The sequence below is a fragment of the Dryas octopetala genome, chromosome 9 (genome assembly GCF_963921425.1).
Source record: "Dryas octopetala chromosome 9, drDryOcto1.1, whole genome shotgun sequence".
NCBI lineage: Eukaryota > Viridiplantae > Streptophyta > Magnoliopsida > Rosales > Rosaceae > Dryas > Dryas octopetala.
In genome coordinates this window covers 2,505,396-2,523,470 of record NC_141374.1, presented here as the reverse complement: position 1 = coordinate 2,523,470, position 18,075 = coordinate 2,505,396, and the positions used below count along the sequence as shown (strand labels likewise).

Here is an 18,075-nt window from a genome sequence, read left to right as displayed (position 1 = left end):
GAGCTTGAACATTTTTGTTTTCATGGCTAATCTTGATGGAAATTTCATTGATGGAAAAAATTGAATTCTGGGTTAGATAAGGATTCGTTGGAATAGATGTCTTTGCAGATGCATTATATACCTTTTGAAATAGGGAAGCAGCCTTTATTTGTTTATTCTTATAATTATCATGTAGTGAATTAAAAAAATGGGTTTCTCTTTTAAATTTTGGTCAGGACAAAGTTGAATTCTAAGAATTGTTCCAACTCAGCCAAGCCAGAATTCCAAGAATTTTGCAAGCTTGGTTTGAAATTTGAGTTAAGTTGGATTTGGGCTTAAATCTTAGTTGTAGGGATTGGGCAAAGCTCATGGTTCATTTCTAGCCTCAACCATTTAATAGTAAGTTTGATAAGTGCTAAATTACTAGTCACAGCATCTCAGAAGTCAGATCCTTAACAAGATATCATGGGCCCAAACAATTTCCACTTTGAATGGTAGCTAGAAAAATATGATATCCATTGATTTCAAGATTATTTTACTTACATACAGGGCCTAAAAGTTCTTGGTTTAACTCATAGCAATTTAACTACATAAACACATTTTTTATCATTAAATTTAGATAAGTTTACTTTTTTCATCAGAGTAAATTATTCACTCTTAAATCCATATGTTACAGAAACAGTGTTGGCACTATAAATGTTGTCTTCAAATATGATTCAACTCACAAATGTTGATGCAATGCCTTTGCATAGTCATAGAGTTGTTATCAAAGAGGTCATTATCAATAACAGTACTGAGTCTACTGATAAACACTAATCTTATGGATACCTTTGTGGTGAAAGAAACTAGTATTGTGGATTATTGTAGAAGCAACAAGGCCCTCATGCCCTGTCTCAATGGATGGATAGGCAATCAGGCATGAAATTGATTAATCAAAATGCCAGAGTTGTTAAAGGGTCCAGACCCTACGTTGGTGGTTAACACAGGCCCATGACCCCAACCCTGAAAATTAAATTGAAATTGATGGATTTATGGTGAAATTTGAGCCAACCTTGGACATAATATAGCCCAATTGCCAATCAAAATTGAGTCGCCTAATAGCCCAAAACCCCTTATGCTCAAGCTCAACCGGTAAATGACATGCTTTCCCATAAACTAGACGAAATGGAGACATCCCAATGGGCGTCTTATAAGCTGTGTGATAAGTGACATGACCGCCCCCAGATTCCACCCTGAAACCCGGAGAGGTCTTGCGGGAATCCAAAATCAAGGAAAATCCTACCGAAAATTCGGCAGAACCTCCCCTGAAAATGGACTAACCCAAAAATTTCAAAACCTGTTAAAAAGCACTTCTAAACAACAACCACCTCTACCACAACCAAAATAAGGTCTCAGTCCCAACAATTTCACAGAAATCCAACTTAAAATTTTAAAGTAGTTATCAGAGCTTCTATTTTATTACAAGGAATTTCTACAAAAAAATTAAATAACGCCTACTGGTCCGAGTAGGAATATGGATGTAACTGCCTCGACGTGATTGGCTCGACCTCCACCAAAGCTACTACCTGGGGGACAATTTAAGACAAAACAAGGTAAAACATGAGACAAACTCAGTGAGTGGACAAACGTAAGAAAACCCTTCATAACCACATTTAACTCTAAGACCTCACGACACTCTTTGAAATCCTCCAGTTTTAAAACCAATTTCAAGCTTAAAAGTATTATAAAACTAATGAATCTCGAGGAAAAAATAACTCAAAACACATTTCTCAATAGAAAATCATTTAATTTATCGTAATCATAAAAATAATAAAATCGAAATCATTGTAAAACTCGAAAAGTAGTTCTCACTTAAAATCCATATTTAAACTCTTGAAGATACCAATTTCATTTCTCACCATGCTATATACCCTGAATAACCTGGCCATACACCTGTGCAGAATTCCTGCATCGCACAGGCAGGCAATATCCTGGCCATACACAAGCGTGGAGTAAATCCAACACGTGCAGGCAATATCCTGGCCATACACACGTGTGAATAAAATCAGCACGTGCAGGCAATCCTGGTCATACGTGCACACAGAGCGGCCCCCAAAGGGCGAAGCATCCTGACACACGGCCCAAAGCCTATATGTGTGCCGTGATGGGTCCAAAACCTGGAGGGTACTGCAAAGCTGGTTTGAAAACCATTTTTCATAACCAAAATCATAAATCTTTTTTCCACCAAAAACAAATATCATTGTACTTTCCCAAGAAAACTTTAAATCCATAACTTATAGCATAATTCCAATTAAAATCAAAGTGTATAAACCCAACCAATTTTTTTCGATTGAAATCGAAAAATTAAATAAACCATATGAAGAAAATCATAAGCTAAAATCATTTCCAAGAGATATTCATCATTTAAAACAATCTGTCAAGTGAAACCATATTTTTAAACTTATGTACAAAGGGAATTGAAAAACCGAAATCCGACATTTATTCACTAAATCCCAAATCAGACTCAAGATGCTTAACATAATTAAAATGATGGAATTTCATGAAATTCTTTTGAAAGGTCAAAGTTCACTCACATATATTATTTCTAAATCAAACTTAATTAACCAAAATAAAAACACAAATTTCATAAATCATTTAAGGAAACAAGGTCCACTCACAGAGATAGCCCTAGCTTTGATCCTCCGCCGGATCGTCAGGAACCATGGTTGTCTCGCCTCTAAAATACACAACAAAACTGTAAATTAGTCTCGGTTCAACGACGTTTAGAGTGTGTATAAAACCTAAGCGTCCCACCCGACTCTCGCTTAATACAACAATTAATAACTTACTCTTCTTAATCCATAAACACCCTCTCATTTACCTGAAAACTTCCCGGCTCAACTGAACATCACCCACACTTCCAAAACCAATCATAAACTTAAAAGGAACCTGCGTATGGCTTATCTCGATCAGGAAAATCGTCCTAGAGTGATTTAAGTATCAGCAAAGTCTCAAATTACAGTCCGAAACACCTTTCGGTTTCTCCAATCACTTCCAACCTACCTAAGATCAACAACCAACTCAACAATGGCTCTAAATAATCCTACATTCAAGAGATGACAGTGGGTGTTTGAGACCACTGCGATTGCCGCCCAAAGTGGCGGCTCCAAGACCAAATTTAGCTAAAATACCCTATTTCCTAAAATCTACTCATACTTTTCAATTCTAAACATCAATTGGGGTTCCCACGGATGAAAATTTCTAAACAAAACAACAAGAATAATCCCCCAATCTGAAAACCCAAGCAATCCCGAAATGGCATCAAACCCCAGAATTTACAAATTCTTAATTACTCAAAATTGAACAGCATGAGTTTAGGGAAATAGAAGCCCAAAGTAAAAGGAAGATGACTCACCAAAAATAATTTGAACGGAGGCCAGAGGTGGCTGGAATCGCCGAAGAGAAAAGGCGGCGGCTGGATGGTTTTATAGCTGGTTTCTGCGTGCAAGGAGGTTGGCCGGTGAGGAGGAAGGGTCGGCGTCGGCGAGGGGAGCTCGCCGGTGGTCTGGGTTGGTCGGGAGGTGGCCAGCGGCTTGGGTTTTGGGTGGCTGGGTGTGTGTGCACAGAGAAAAGGGGAAGAGAGAGAAAAACACGGGGAGAGAGAGAGAGTAGGCTCAGGGGAGGTGGTCGGCGCTGGGAGGAGTGTTCGCCGGAGCCAAAGGTTGGCAAGGTGGCCGGCGATGGTGAGTGGGGGTGGCTGGGGCTGGTGCGCGCAGGGGGGTGCGGGAGTGGAGTGAAGACAGAGAGAGTGTGGGGAGAGAGAGAGAGATAAAGGGAGGAGAGAGAAGCTTGTAGAAAATTCTAGAGAGAGAGAGAGATCTTTTAAAAATCTGATTTGTAACTTTTAAATCCCAATTTGTCAATTTTACAAAATTGCCCTTAGCTTTAAACGCCCATATCTTTCAAACTGTAACTCGGATCGACGCGTGCTACGTGTCTATGAAATCGTGGGATCGAAACCTATCTAACAGACCTAAAGTCAAAATCGAAAGCCCATTTATTTTAAAAGTCAACTTTGGATCACGCCTAAATTAAAACAAAATAAATAAAAATTTAAATCTAAACCCTTTTTATTTTGCAAATAAATCTCAAAACCTTTAAAATACAATTCAACATCCTTAAAAAAAATCTCTTAAAAACATAGTTAAATAAAAATTTAAATTTCTAGTGGAAATTTGGGTCGGGTCGTTACAATAAGCCCACAAGGCGTCAGTCAGTTTAGTAGACCAATCCTTCCTATTAGTGTTCACAGTTCTCTCCAAAATAAACTTGATCTCACGATTAGAGATCTCCACCTGTCCACTCGTTTGAGGATGATACAAAGTTGCTACTTCATGAGTGATCCCATATTTCTTTATTAGGGCTGCAAACAATTGATTACAAAAATGGGATCCTCCATCACTAATAATCACTCTAGGTGTACCAAACCGTGCAAAGATGTTATTCTTCAAGAATTTGAGGACAATACGGGTATCGTTGGTTCTTGATGCAACGGCTTCTACCCATTTAGAGACATAGTCGACCCCCACCAGAATATATTCCATACCAAGGGAAGAAGGAAACGGACCCATGAAGTCTATACCCCAAACACAAAAAATCTAAACCTCCATTAAAACATTTAACGACATTTGATTACGAGCAGAGATGCTGCCTATTCGTTGGCATCTATCGTAAGTGAGGTAAAATTGGTGACAATCCTGAAAAATAGTCGGCCAATAAAAACCTGATTGAAGAATCTTGTAAGCGGTTTTCTTTCCTCCTCCATGTCCTCCACATCCTCCACTATGGCACATCTTAATGATTTCTTTCTGCTCAACCTCAGTTATACATCTTCTCATCATTTGATCAGCTCCAAATTTGAACAAATAAAGATCATCCCACACATACTGCTTCACATCACAGAAAAATTTCTTCCTTTGATCATATGTTAGGTCAAAGGATAGCACTTCACTTGCCAAATAATTCGCTATATCGGCACATCATAGAATACACAAAACGGCAAAGAGTTGCTCATCAGGAAAGGATTCTCTCAATGGTAGGGTATCTTCCTTAGCTTGGTCCTCATTAACTAATCGACTCAAATGATCTGCTACCACATTCTCACAACCTTTCTTGTCCTTGATCTCAATATCAAATTCCTAAAGTAACAGAATCCATCTAATCAACCTTGGCTTGGCATCCTTCTTGTTCAGCAAGTACTTGAGAGCGGCATGGTCAGTGTAAATGGCGATCTTAGAACTAATCAAGTAACTCCTAAACTTCTCCAATGCGAAAATCACAGCAAGTAACTCTTTTTCAGTAGTAGAATAGTTCAATTGAGCATCATTAAGAGTTCTACTTGAATAATAGATCACATGTGGCAACTTATCCACTCTTTGACCTAGAACAGCTCCAATAGCATAATCACTTGCATCACACATCAGCTCAAATGTCAAACTCCAGTCGGGTGGCATGATAATGAGAGCTGATGTAAGTAACTTTTTCAACTTATTGAATGCATTCAAACACTCTTCGTCAAACTCAAAACTCACATCCTTTTGCAATAAAGTGCAATGAGGTCTTGAAATTTTACAAAAGTCCTTAATAAACCTCCTATAGAAACCAGTATGTCCTAAAAAGCTTCTCACCTCTTTGACACTTGAGGGTGGCGGCAACCTTTGTATTACATCAATTTTTGCCTTATCAACTTGTATACCATTCTTTGAAATCAGATGACCAAGAACTATCCCTTGTTGCACCATAAAGTGACACTTCTCCTAATTAAGCACTAAATTGGCCTCTTGACATCTTTTTAATACTAGGGATAAATTATCAAGACAAGAATCAAAGAAAGAGCCAAAAATAGGAAAATCATCCATAAATACCTCAATGATGCCCTCCACCATGTCAGAGAAAATAGCCATCATACGCCTCTGAAATGTGGCCGGTGCATTGCACAATCCAAATGGCATTCTCCTATATGCAAACGTACCAAATGGACTTGTAAAAGTTGTCTTCTCCTGATCTTCGGGTGTAATAGGGATTTGATTGTAACCACTATATCCATCCAAGAAATAATAGTGACTATGGCCAGCCAACCTCTCCAACATTTGGTCAATAAATGGCAATGAGAAATGATCTTTTCTTGTTGCGGTGTTAAGCTTCCTATAGTCAATACAAACACGCTAGCCAGTTTGTGTCCTTTAAAGAACCAACTCATTGTCCTCGTTCCTCACCACAGTAATACCACTCTTTTTCGGCACAACTTGAACAAGGCTCACCCACTTTGAATCACTAATAGGATAAATATTTCCAACATCCAGTAACTTGATTAACTCATTATGCACAACTTTTTTCAGGGTTGGATTCAGTCTCCTTTGAGCATTGTGGGTTGGCTTAGACTCCTCCTCAAGTAAAATCCTATGCAAATAGACTGTTGGTGAGATTCCTTTAATATAAGTGATGGGTGTGCATTTTGCATCATTTTATGATACTAATTCCCTAACCTAGAGTGTTAGAATTCAATACTTTTGGGTCTGTTGTCTTGTTTTTGTGTTTTCAGGTCAAATGAAGCATAAATAGGAAAAATAAGAAAATGGAGCCGTTTTGGGACATTTTTTGGTCAAACTAGGAAAAGAGCAGAAATCCAAGTCAAATGAGAATTTCTTGTCACAAGAGGAAACATGAAGCCTAGAACCATCATTGTCAAGCCAGAAATAGGAAATCCTAATTGGAGCAGGAATGTATGGTTGAACTAGGAAACCTAACACTACTAGGGAAAGGAGTCCTAATGAAGCTAGGAGTCACTAGGGGTAATATGGTCATTATGAGAAGTTGAAATGGGCAAGGAATCCTACATCTACAAGGAATCCTAGTGAGACTAGGAAAGGTTGGTCAAAGTCAACTCAATCAAGTCAAGGTTCCAGAAGTTTCTAAAAGGCATTGGACATCCATGGAATCAAATGAGGTGAAGAAATGAATTCGAATCCAAGAGGGAGAGAGGAGCGAAATTGGAAGTCAAATTCAATGGTCAAGGGTCAACTATACCATGTCATGAAGTCAAATGGGCCATGGGCCTAGGAGAAGTCAAAGGACAAGATGATGAGGTGGCAGCCCATGCATACATGCGCAAGCTTGCAGCCCATTCCTTGAAACCCTAAAGTCCATCACGCCAAGTCCAAGTGGCAGCCCATGCGCATGTTTAAGTGAAACCCTAAAGGGCCATGTGCTTGTCACTTAAGCCCATGCCGTGCAGCCCATGAGAGGACCCTAATCCTAGCCGCACCCCATTTACCTTGCCTCTCAAGGAATTCTCACCCTACCTCTATAAATACATCTCATTCTCTCATAATTCAGGATTCCCAAAGTTCAGAAAAGTTTACAAAATTCAGAGAAAAAGAGAGAGCAGTCGAGAGAGAGAGAGAGAGAGAGAGAGAGAGAGAGAGAGAGGCATTGAGAGAGAGAAGGAGAGACCCCTGCTGCAGCCCTGTTGTTGGGTCTCTCCCTTCTTCTTTCTTGCTGCAGCCCCCTCTTGAGATGTTCTTTTATTTTTGTTTTGGAATTCTTGTTTCTTTTGTTTGATTCTAGTTAATTAGTTTAGTTAATTTGATTTTCATTATGGATTGGGAATTTATTTATCTATTTCAGTTTTTTTTCTTTATTTTAATTATGTATTTGTTTATTCTATCTTGCATGTTAAGCCTAGGTTGATTTTCGAATATGTCATGCTCTAATAAATCGTTTATCCATCTCTTGATGAATTGATTTAATGCTTGCACTTATCTAATTCCATTTATCTATTTGAATCTGTTTGCTACCTGTTTGCATCCTTTGATTGGCCACCTAAGGATAATTGCATCTAGTTTATCTGTTAGATTTAGATGTGAAATAGTCAAAGACACTAAATCACAAGTGACAAGGGAATAAGAAATTGTTCTTGGTAATGGTTTTGTAGGACCTCTACAAGGAAATAGTCAAAGCTTGTATGTTGTACATGTTTGACGTTCTCATAATTCTTAATGACTCTTGCATGGGTAACACCTGCCTTAGCTTAGTACTAGGGAACATGTAAGTTAACTAATTAAGGGAGGCCTAAGAAGCTCTTAATTTATGTCTTAGAAGAACAATTGCGAGAAATTAACTAATCAAACCTTTTTAGCAGTCAAACTTTGATATGTTGTGTTTAAATTTATTTATCATTAGCCTTGGATGATTAGAGTGTGCCTATTTGGATTGATAACTGAAAGCTTAGCATTGCAAGATAGTTTAATATGTGTGCGTGTGGTGATGTGTGCGTGTGTTATCCATCTTCCAAACCCCTCTGTTTAGTTATTCTAATTGATTAATTGAATTGATTTGTTGTTTATTAACCATTCCCTGTGGGATCGACCTCGTGCTTGTAAGCTTTGCTACTAATGCGATTCGTGCACTTGCGAGTAAACTTAGAATAAGATGCATGTTTATTTTGTTATAAGAAAACAATCAACATTTATGTGCGTTCTTCACACCAAATATGGTTCAATAGGTCTAGAACACTAATTCTAACAAGAGAAAGTGCCTTGACATGTCTTTCTTGCCATCCGGGAATGTTTTGGTACAATTAGAACGAAATTGGACCAAATATGCACCAAAATTACGTTTTCGTGCAATCTTAACAGTAAAGGCGGTTCAAAAGGTCTAGAATGCTAATTCTAACAAGAGAAAATGCTTTGACATGACTTTCTTGCCAACCGGGAACCTGTTGGTGCAATTTGGATGAAATTGGACCAAGTGTGTAGCGAAATAACATTTTTGAGGGTTCATAATACCAAATGTGGTTCAATAAGTCGAGAACTTTCATCCTAACATAAGAAAATTCTTCGACATGTCTTTCTTGCCATTCGGGAACGTTTTGGTACAATTAGAACGAAATTGGACCAAGTATGCACTGAATTGACGTTTTCGTGCGTTCTTAACACCAAATGCGGTTAAAAAGGTCTAGAGCGCTAATTCTAACATGAGAAAGTGCTAACTTCGGGGAACAATTGCGAGAAAGTAACTAGCCAAACCTTTTTAGCAGTCAAATTTTGATATGTTGTGTTTAAATTGATTTATCATTAGCTTTGGATGGTTAGAGTATGCTTATTTGGATTGATGGCTGAATGCTTAACATTGCAAGATAGTATAGTGTGTGTGTGCGTGTGGTGATGTGTGCATGTGTTTCCAACTCCCAAACCCCGTGTTTAGTTATTCTAATTGATTAATTGAATTGATTTGTTGTTTATTAACTATTTCCTGTGGGATCGAACTCGTGCTTATATGATTTGCTACTAATGCAATTCATGCACTTGCGAGTATACTTAGAATAAAATGCATTTTTATTTTGTTCTAAGAACACAATCAACAATCAACTATAGTCCATCCTAAAGCTAACTGATTCTCTTTCAGTTCTCCCAAAAGCCTTTCTTCTTCACTTGTACTCAAATTGGATGCAATAATCATGGGCAAAGTCTCCTCTTCTCCCAAGAACACATATTTCATATGCTCGGGAGGTGGTTTCAGCTCCAATTTTGGTGCCTACTCAATAGTAGGAAGTGGTTTGGGATTAGTAGAAACCAAAGTCTCAAAATAGCTAGACCACTTACCTCTTTACGCGGGGAGGGGGGGTGGACGGGGGTGGGGGGCGATTCTCATCAAGTATGGTTTGAACTTCCTCCACTTCTTCCATGGATAACTCGGTTCAGCCATGACTACAACATCTTCTAATGGATCTTCTACAAATCCCACTTTGGTTACTTCTTGTACTAGTGGATCCAAAGAATCAATTCTCAAACAATCGTCTTCCTCACTCGGATATCTCATAGCTCCAAACACATCAAACTCCACTGTTTCACCAAGAACTTTTATTGTTAACTTTCCATTACTCATATCAATCTTGGTATTGGCTATGGCCATGAATGGTCTCCCAGGAATAATCGATAACTCTTTCCCTTTAGCCGGAGTGTCTTCCATTTCCAAGATGATAAAATCAGCTGGCATGATAAAATCAGCCACTTTGACTAGCACGTCTTCAACCACACCTTTGGGAATTTTGATAGAACGATCAGCTAATTGGAGTGTAATTCCTGTGGGTTTTAGTTCTCCTAAACCCTTTCCTTCGAAAACTGAATATGGCATTAAATTAATGTTTGCTCCAAGATCCAACAATGCCTTCTCAAACTTGTGATCTCCAACTACACATGGAATTGTGAAACTACCAAGATCTCTCAACTTAGGTGGGAATTTCCTTAGTAAAACCGCACTCACTTCTTCACTCAAAGCAACTTGCTCACGCTCTTTGAACCTCCATTTGTTAGTGCATAGCTCCTTTAAGAATTTGGCATATTTAGGAATTTGCTGAATTGCATCAAGCAAAGGAATATTAATCTCCACTTTCTTAAACATCTCCAAAATTTCCTTAGCTTGTTCATCCTTGAAATTCTGTTCGTTTTAAATTTTAATACTCGCAGTGCACGAATCTATATATAATATAGATGGCAAGCAAGGTCGATCCCACGAGGACTATTGTTGATCTTTAAATGATAATCCGAGTGCTAAAAAGAACCAAGAAAACAAGACACGAGTGGCTGCCCAAGTTGTCACGCCTAGGGCAGCTGCTCACTTGAAATAAACCGCACGCACACACACACGAATGGGAGGGAGTTTGTATGACTTGAAAACAGCAAATTAATCCTAAACAAAAACTAAGATGCGCGACTAGCAAAGAGTATGAAACAGCAAGTTATCTTGTGAAAATAGATTGATAGATGATACTAGGACTCTAGGACTTTACCACTAGACCTCATATCCAATGTCATGGTGCAATTTCTGAAACCTTTAATTCCTATTGATGAATGCATTCGCATATTCACCTATGGCATAGCATGAAATGCATGATTTCCCAAATGTATAAACTAGTGCATGGCATCTACCCTAGTTCTTGTACTCTATATGTGACCTATGCATGGCGTCTACATAGGAATGCACAAACAGAATTCATTAAGCTTATATGAGAAAATAAATGCAATTAAATCCCTAGTGCATGGCGTCTACCCTAGGTGATCTAAAATTGATTTCACACAATCAGATTTTAGCCAATTGCTAAGCCCTAGATTGTTTATCACTCACATTAGGGATTGATTGGTTGTCCTCACCCTAAATTTATTAAATTCTAGATGCAATAATCCTAGGGGATCAATCAAGGATTAGAAACAACTAGAGAACAATGATAACATGAAATCAAAATCATCAATCCATGGAATTAAATAAATAAGCAGCAATTACATAACTAAACCATTGAATATTCGGCCTAGGGCTGAATCCTAGGCCCTAGAAAACGTGATTAGTTCATGCTAGAAAACAAGAACAGCCACGAAATCATGTTTTTCATCTAACAATTACAAGAAAAGAAAAGAAGAAGAGAAAACACCCCAAGGAGAGCTCACGCCTCCAGCAGCCCCTTTCTCTCTATTTTCTGATTTTTTTTTCCAAGTGTGTGAACGTCCAAAATGAGAGAAAGAGATGAATTTATAAGGGTGTGCGGCAGCTAGGGTTTCAAGGCTAGGAAAATGCGGCTGCTAGGGTTTTGGGAAAGAAGGATGTGCGGCAGCTAGGGTTTGGGCTTAAGTTGTGCGTGCAAGGCCCTAGGGCTTCCCTCTCTTGCGCAAGGTGTAGCTGGTCCTTATGGGCTTCCATGTAGCTGATCTCCTCCCCTTAATGAGCCTCCAATAAATCAGGAATTAAAATGAAATAACTAGGGTAATATCAAATCTGATTTTTTTAGAGCCCAATTAGAAAAGGAGAGCCTTGTAAGGTGCGGCCAGCCCTTCTCTCTTAGCACACACGCCACTTCCTATGTGGTTTGGACTGGGCTTCCATTTCGTCATGCTCTTGGACCCTCTCTTGATCTTGGCCTTCCCTTTAAACAGTAAATATTCATTTAAGCTCAAAATGGACTGATTTGCATCCATTTAATTCCTATGGGCTTTCCACCTACGTACAAAAGAGAAAAACACAAATAAATAACATAAAATATAGGGACTAAGTACTAAATACATGAAGATAGAGGGCCTAAAATGCAAACATTTAAGGACCCAACAAATTCCCCCAAACTTAACATTTGCTAGTCCCTAGCAAAACAAAACAAAACTACACTAAGACTCTAAAACAACCTAAACGTCCACCAAAAATCTCAGGTATGCCTGATCATTCATAACTCAATCAAATAGATTACACACTAGTTCCAGAGATTACCAAATGCCAACACTAACTCACAATCAACAAGGTTAAGCATCATGTGCGTAAGACAATATCAACATAGTTTTCAATCTGAACTTTCAAGCAACTAGTGTCACTTCAATTCTCACAAAGATAGTCACTCACAAAATAAAGCACTGAGATATTGGTTAAATAGTGATTCACTCAAAAAGCATATGTGAGCGAGTTTATGCATACAAATTCAAATTACTCACATATATGTAAGAACGAAAGCACAAGTGAAAGAATAATGATCTCATGAAAGAATAATGATCTCATGAAAGATACCAAATACCCGAAATCAAATCAAAATACAATATGCTTCCATCCCATCTAATCTCCACATTAAGACTACACTTTACCTAAGATCATATAGGACTTTTACATATGGGTTGTAATGGGGCTAACGGTGAAGGGTTTTAATAGGAAAGGTATGGAAAATACAAAGACTTAAGGGAACCATAGAGAATCTGGTTTTACGTTGTCATTTCATTCTTATGCACTTTGGCAACAAGGCTTGCATTCTTGAATTTGCACACTTGTGATACACATGCCTACCCTTTTCACTTTCTTTTTCTCTTTTCTTTTTTTCCTTCTTCTTTTTCTATTTTCTTTTGGGCACGGCAACATATTTTATTCCTTTTCTTTTCTTTTCTTTTTCACATTATTCCCAAGCCTTGCACACAAATAAACAATTATTATAAACCAGTTCTCTACAATCCCTTAAGTATGGGTAGATACACACAATGGAAGGGCACTTCCCCCAAACTAGGGGCTGGCACGGGGAACATGGTTAAGAAACAAAAAGGCTGACAAGGCTCAACAAGGCAACTAGGGGTATAAATGAACACACAAAGGATGGCTAGAATGGCACAAACGAGACAAAGAAGGCCTAAATCATTTCCTAGGTTCCATGTAGTTACAACATGCTTCAATTAAATTGAGATGGAAGTTCTATCATTTGATTTAAAATGATGCACATTTCAAGCATTTGATCAAGTGAAAGATAATGAGATCATGCAAACTCTAGATATTCAATGAACGTATGGAGTATTAGCATATAACCCTCAAAACAGAAGAATTAAAGCTCGAATCTCACAAGGGGTATATAAGTTCACTAGAAGCCTAGATCATACAAGCATGCAATCATTTTCAGTCTAAACTATACTAGCATTGTAATCCACACAAAGATAGCTTAAATATGCTCAAAATGAGTTATATGTCAAAAGAATAATCAAAAGAACTGGTTCATCAATTCGACCAAAGTATGCATGATCAAAGCATTTGCAATTCATCATAGCGGTGGACAGGAACCTAAAGGCCATAAAAACAAAAATATTTTTGGTATTTTTCAAAAATTTGAACGAAGATCTCAAAACCTAAACCTAAAACTCTTCCCCCAAACTTAAATGAAACATTGTCCTCAATGTTTCGAACTATGCATGCAATGAATCATTCAAGTTAGGAAGACAAATACTCTAATGACCTAAAAACAGACCACAACCAACAAAAAAAACTAAAGGAAAGCACAAGGTTAAGAACTCCCTGATATCCATGCAAACAGCCATAGGGCAATGTTTCTTCTCTCCAAATATTGGGTTGCCTCCCAATCAGCGCTAAGTTTAGAGTCTTCAGCCAGACTTGGCAGTACATCACGCTAATGGAACAGGATCCTCCAAGAGCATGTTCTCCTCCAAACGCTCCATATTAGCCTCCAAGTAATGCTTAAGCCGATGGCCATTCACCTTGAATGTATTCTTTGTCTTTGTATTGCAGACCTCGATCGCACCATGAGGGTAAACATTAGTAACAGTAAATGGACCATACCATCGAGAACGAAGTTTACCTGGAAAGAGTCTGAGGCGAGAATTGTAAAGCAAGACTTTCTGACCCACTTCGAAATGTTTCCTCAAGATGGCCTTGTCATGGTAGGCCTTAGTCTTGTCTTTGTAAATCCTAGAACTCTCATAAGCCTCATTCCCGAGTTCTTCCAACTCACTCAATTGTAGCTTCCTATGCTCACCTGCCTCGTTCATCTTAAAATTGAAATGTTTAATAGCCCAATATGCTTTATGCTCTAATTCAACAGGTAAATGACATGGCTTACCAAAAACTAACCTGTACGGGGACATACCAATGGGAGTCTTATACGCTGTACGATAAGCCCATAGAGCATCTAAGAGGCGATCTGACCAATCTTTCAGGGAGGGGCTAACAGTCTTCTCCAAAATTTGCTTAATTTCCCTATTACAGATCTCAGCCTGTCCACTTGTCTGGAGGTGATAAGGTGTAGAAACCTTATGCTTGATACCATATTTGCTCAGCAAGGCCGCAAATAACCTGTTGTTGAAGTGAGATCCTCCATCACTAATAATAGCTCTAGGAGCGCCAAATCTTGCAAAAATATGATCCTTAAGAAATCTGAGGACAACTCTAGAATCATTAGTCTTGGATGGAATTGCTTCCACCCATTTCGACACATAATCAACCGCAAGCAAAATATACAAATAACCCTTGGAAGACAGAAATGGGCCCATGAAATCAATGCCCCAGACATCAAAAATCTCAACAATAAGAATGGGGTTAAGAGGCATTTGATTTCGTGAAGAAATGTTACCCAACTTTTGGCACCTATCACAAGTGGTGCAGAATGTATAAACATCCTTGAACAAACTAGGCCAGTAAAAGCCACACTGCAACACTTTAAGAGCCGTCTTCTTTGCTCCACCATGTCTTCTACATGCATCAGAATGGCAAAAAGTTAGTATAGACTGAAACTCAGATTCTGGCACACACCTTCTGATGATATGGTCGGGGCACCACTTAAATAGATATGGATCATCCCATATATAATACTTAGCCGTGCTGATGAGCTTCTCCTTCTGAGCTCTCTGTATATCACCTGGAAGTTCTCCTGTAACAATATAATTAACAATATCAGAGTACCAGGGAACATAAACAGACAATGAAAACAACTGCTCATCTAGGAATCGCTCATTCAGAGGGAGAATGTCTTCCTCTGCAGTAGAACTGTGCACCAATCGGCTAAGGTGATCCGCCACCACATTCTCTGAGCCCTTCTTATCTTTGATCTCTAGGTCAAACTCCTGGAGCAACAAAATCCATCTAATCAGCCTGGGCTTCGCATCTTTCTTCTGTAGAAGGTACCTAAGCGCTGCATGATCAGAAAACACAATCACTTTAGTTCCAATCAGATATGACCTGAATTTTTCTAAAGCAAAAATGACAGCCAAAAGCTCCTTCTCTGTGGTGGAATAATTCAGCTGGGCATCGTTGAGAGTCCGACTGGCATAGTAGATAACATATGGTATCTTGTTCACTCTCTGCCCTAACACAGCTCCCACAGCATAATCAGAAGCATCGCACATTAGCTCAAATGGCAAACTCCAATCAGGAGGCATAATGACTGGAGCTGATGTGAGAAGAGTCTTCAATCTAAATGCGGCTAGACACTCTTCATTGAATTCAAACGGCACCTCCTTGGCCAACAATCTACTCAAGGGCCGAGCTATCTGGGAAAAATCCTTAATGAACCGCCTGTAAAAACCTGCATGACCCAGAAACGATCTCACATCTTTAACTGTCAAAGGTGGTGGAAGATTACTTACCAGATCAACCTTGGCCTTATCCACTTCTATCCCTCTACTGGATATGACATGGCCAAGAACAATACCCTGTTGTACCATAAAATGGCACTTCTCCCAATTGAAAACCAAATTGCATTCCTGGCATCTTTCTAAAACCAAAGCAAGATTATGTAGGCATTTATCATAAGAAGAACCAAATACACTGAAGTCATCCATAAATACCTCTATTATATGCTCCACCATATCCGAAAAAATGCTCATCATGCATCGCTGAAAAGTACCTGGAGCATTGCACAAGCCAAAGGGCATGTGCCTGTAGGCAAAAGTGCCATAGGGACAGGTAAATGTTGTCTTCTCCTGGTCCTCTGGGGCTATAGCTATCTGGTTGTAGCCTGAATACCCATCTAGAAAGCAATAATGGCTATGACCTGCAAGACGTTCCAACATCTGATCAATAAAAGGTAATGGAAAGTGGTCTTTTTGAGTACCTAAGTTAAGTTTCCTGTAGTCTATGCAGACACGCCACCCTGTATGTACTCGAGTTGGCACCAGCTCATTTGCATCATTTCTAACCACTGTAACACCAGACTTCTTAGGAACCACCTGCACCGGACTCACCCATTTGCTATCTGATATGGGATAAATAATACCCACATCTAGCAACTTCAGCACCTCCTTCAGCACAACTTCCTTCATCACTGGGTTGAGTCTACGCTGAGCCTCTCTAGTCGGCTTAGCTCCATCCTCCAACAATATCCTGTGCATACACCTCGAGGGACTGATTCCCTTGATATCTGTAATACTCCACCCAATTGCTGTTTTGTGCTCTCTCAGCACTCTCAACAATTTCTCTTCTTCCTCTGCATTGAGGTTGGAAGCAATGATCACCGGTAATGTGCTTCCCTCACCCAAATAGGCATACTTCAGATGCTCAGGCAAATCCTTCAACTCTAGCTTAGGTGCTTGCAACACAGAGGGTACAAGTTTTGTATCAGAAACAGGTAAAGGCTCAAAAGTAGAAATATGCATACCTGAACAGCGGGGTACGACCTCTAAGTGAGCCAAAATGTTCTCAACCTGCTCATCCTCATGCACAGCCATAGGGCTATAAATCAAAGCTCTATCCAACGGATCACTGCTACAAGTCACATTAAACACCTGTTGACAAACCAAATCCATAACATCCACCCTAAAGCACTCATGCTCATCACTGGGTGGTTTGAGTGCCTCAAACACTCTGAACTCAATGGTCTGTCCCTGCACATTCATAGTTAGTGTACCCTGTTGCACATCAATTTTTGTACCTGCAGTGGCCATAAAGGGACGACCAAGTATCAAGGGTAATTGTGCCTCATACATAGGTACGGCCTCCATTTCCAAAACTAGGAAATCAGCCGGCAATATCAATCCATCTACTCTCACAAGTACATCTTCCAAAATTCCTCTGGGGTACTTAAATGATCTATCAGCTAACTGGACACTCATAGAGGTCGCCTTCAGATCACCTAAATTCAGAGTCTCATACACAGAAAATGGCATTAAATTCACAGAAGCACCTAAATCAAGGAGAGCTTTCTCAAACCTACAATCCCCAATGATACAAGGGATAGTGAAGCTGCCTGGGTCCTTGAGCTTGGGAGGTAGCTTCCTCTGAAGCACTGCTGAAACCTCCTCCGAGACTTTCACTGTCTCGAACTCTTTGAACCTTCTCTTGTTTGTGCACAAGTCCTTGAGGAACTTTGCATACCTTGGCACTTGCTTGATCGCATCTAGAAGGGGAATATTGATCTCCACCTTCCTGAATATCTCCATAATGCCCTTCAGAGGGTCCTCTTTCTTAGCCTTCTGCAACCTGCTAGGAAAAGGAGCATGTTTAGAAATCAACTTAGAAGGGTCAGATTGTACCTGAGGTAAGGGAAAACCCTTGGAAACTACCACATGGTTGCCTGAAGATGGCACTGAAGAGTCTAAGGTACCCTTAACAGGTTCGGCTATGATCTCAGGTGCATCTTCTGACTCGACACCTTCCTCCACAACTTCTTTCTCCTCTTTCCCAACTATCTTACCCCCTCTGAGAGTAATTGCATTTACCTGCTCATTGTTCTTGGGGTTAATGATCACTTGCCCTGGAAGTCTCCCTGGCTCTCTTTGATTCAATGCAATAGCTAACTGGCCCATTTGTTGCTCAAGATTCGCA

The 18,075-nt window shown here is 39.4% G+C and overlaps 1 protein-coding gene across 1 annotated transcript; it reads right to left on the bottom strand.

Annotated features, from left to right (window-relative positions):
- Positions 1-13,922: 13,922 nt before the first annotated feature.
- LOC147273160 (uncharacterized) lies at positions 13,923-18,056 on the bottom strand. Its single transcript, XM_086228164.1, has 3 exons — positions 17,547-18,056; positions 15,043-16,622; positions 13,923-14,538 (listed from the first exon to the last, which is right to left on the bottom strand). Exons 1-3 carry the CDS (start codon positions 18,054-18,056, stop codon positions 13,923-13,925), a joined length of 2,706 nt encoding a protein of 901 aa, XP_086084290.1.
- Between the last annotated feature and the right edge of the window lie 19 nt (positions 18,057-18,075).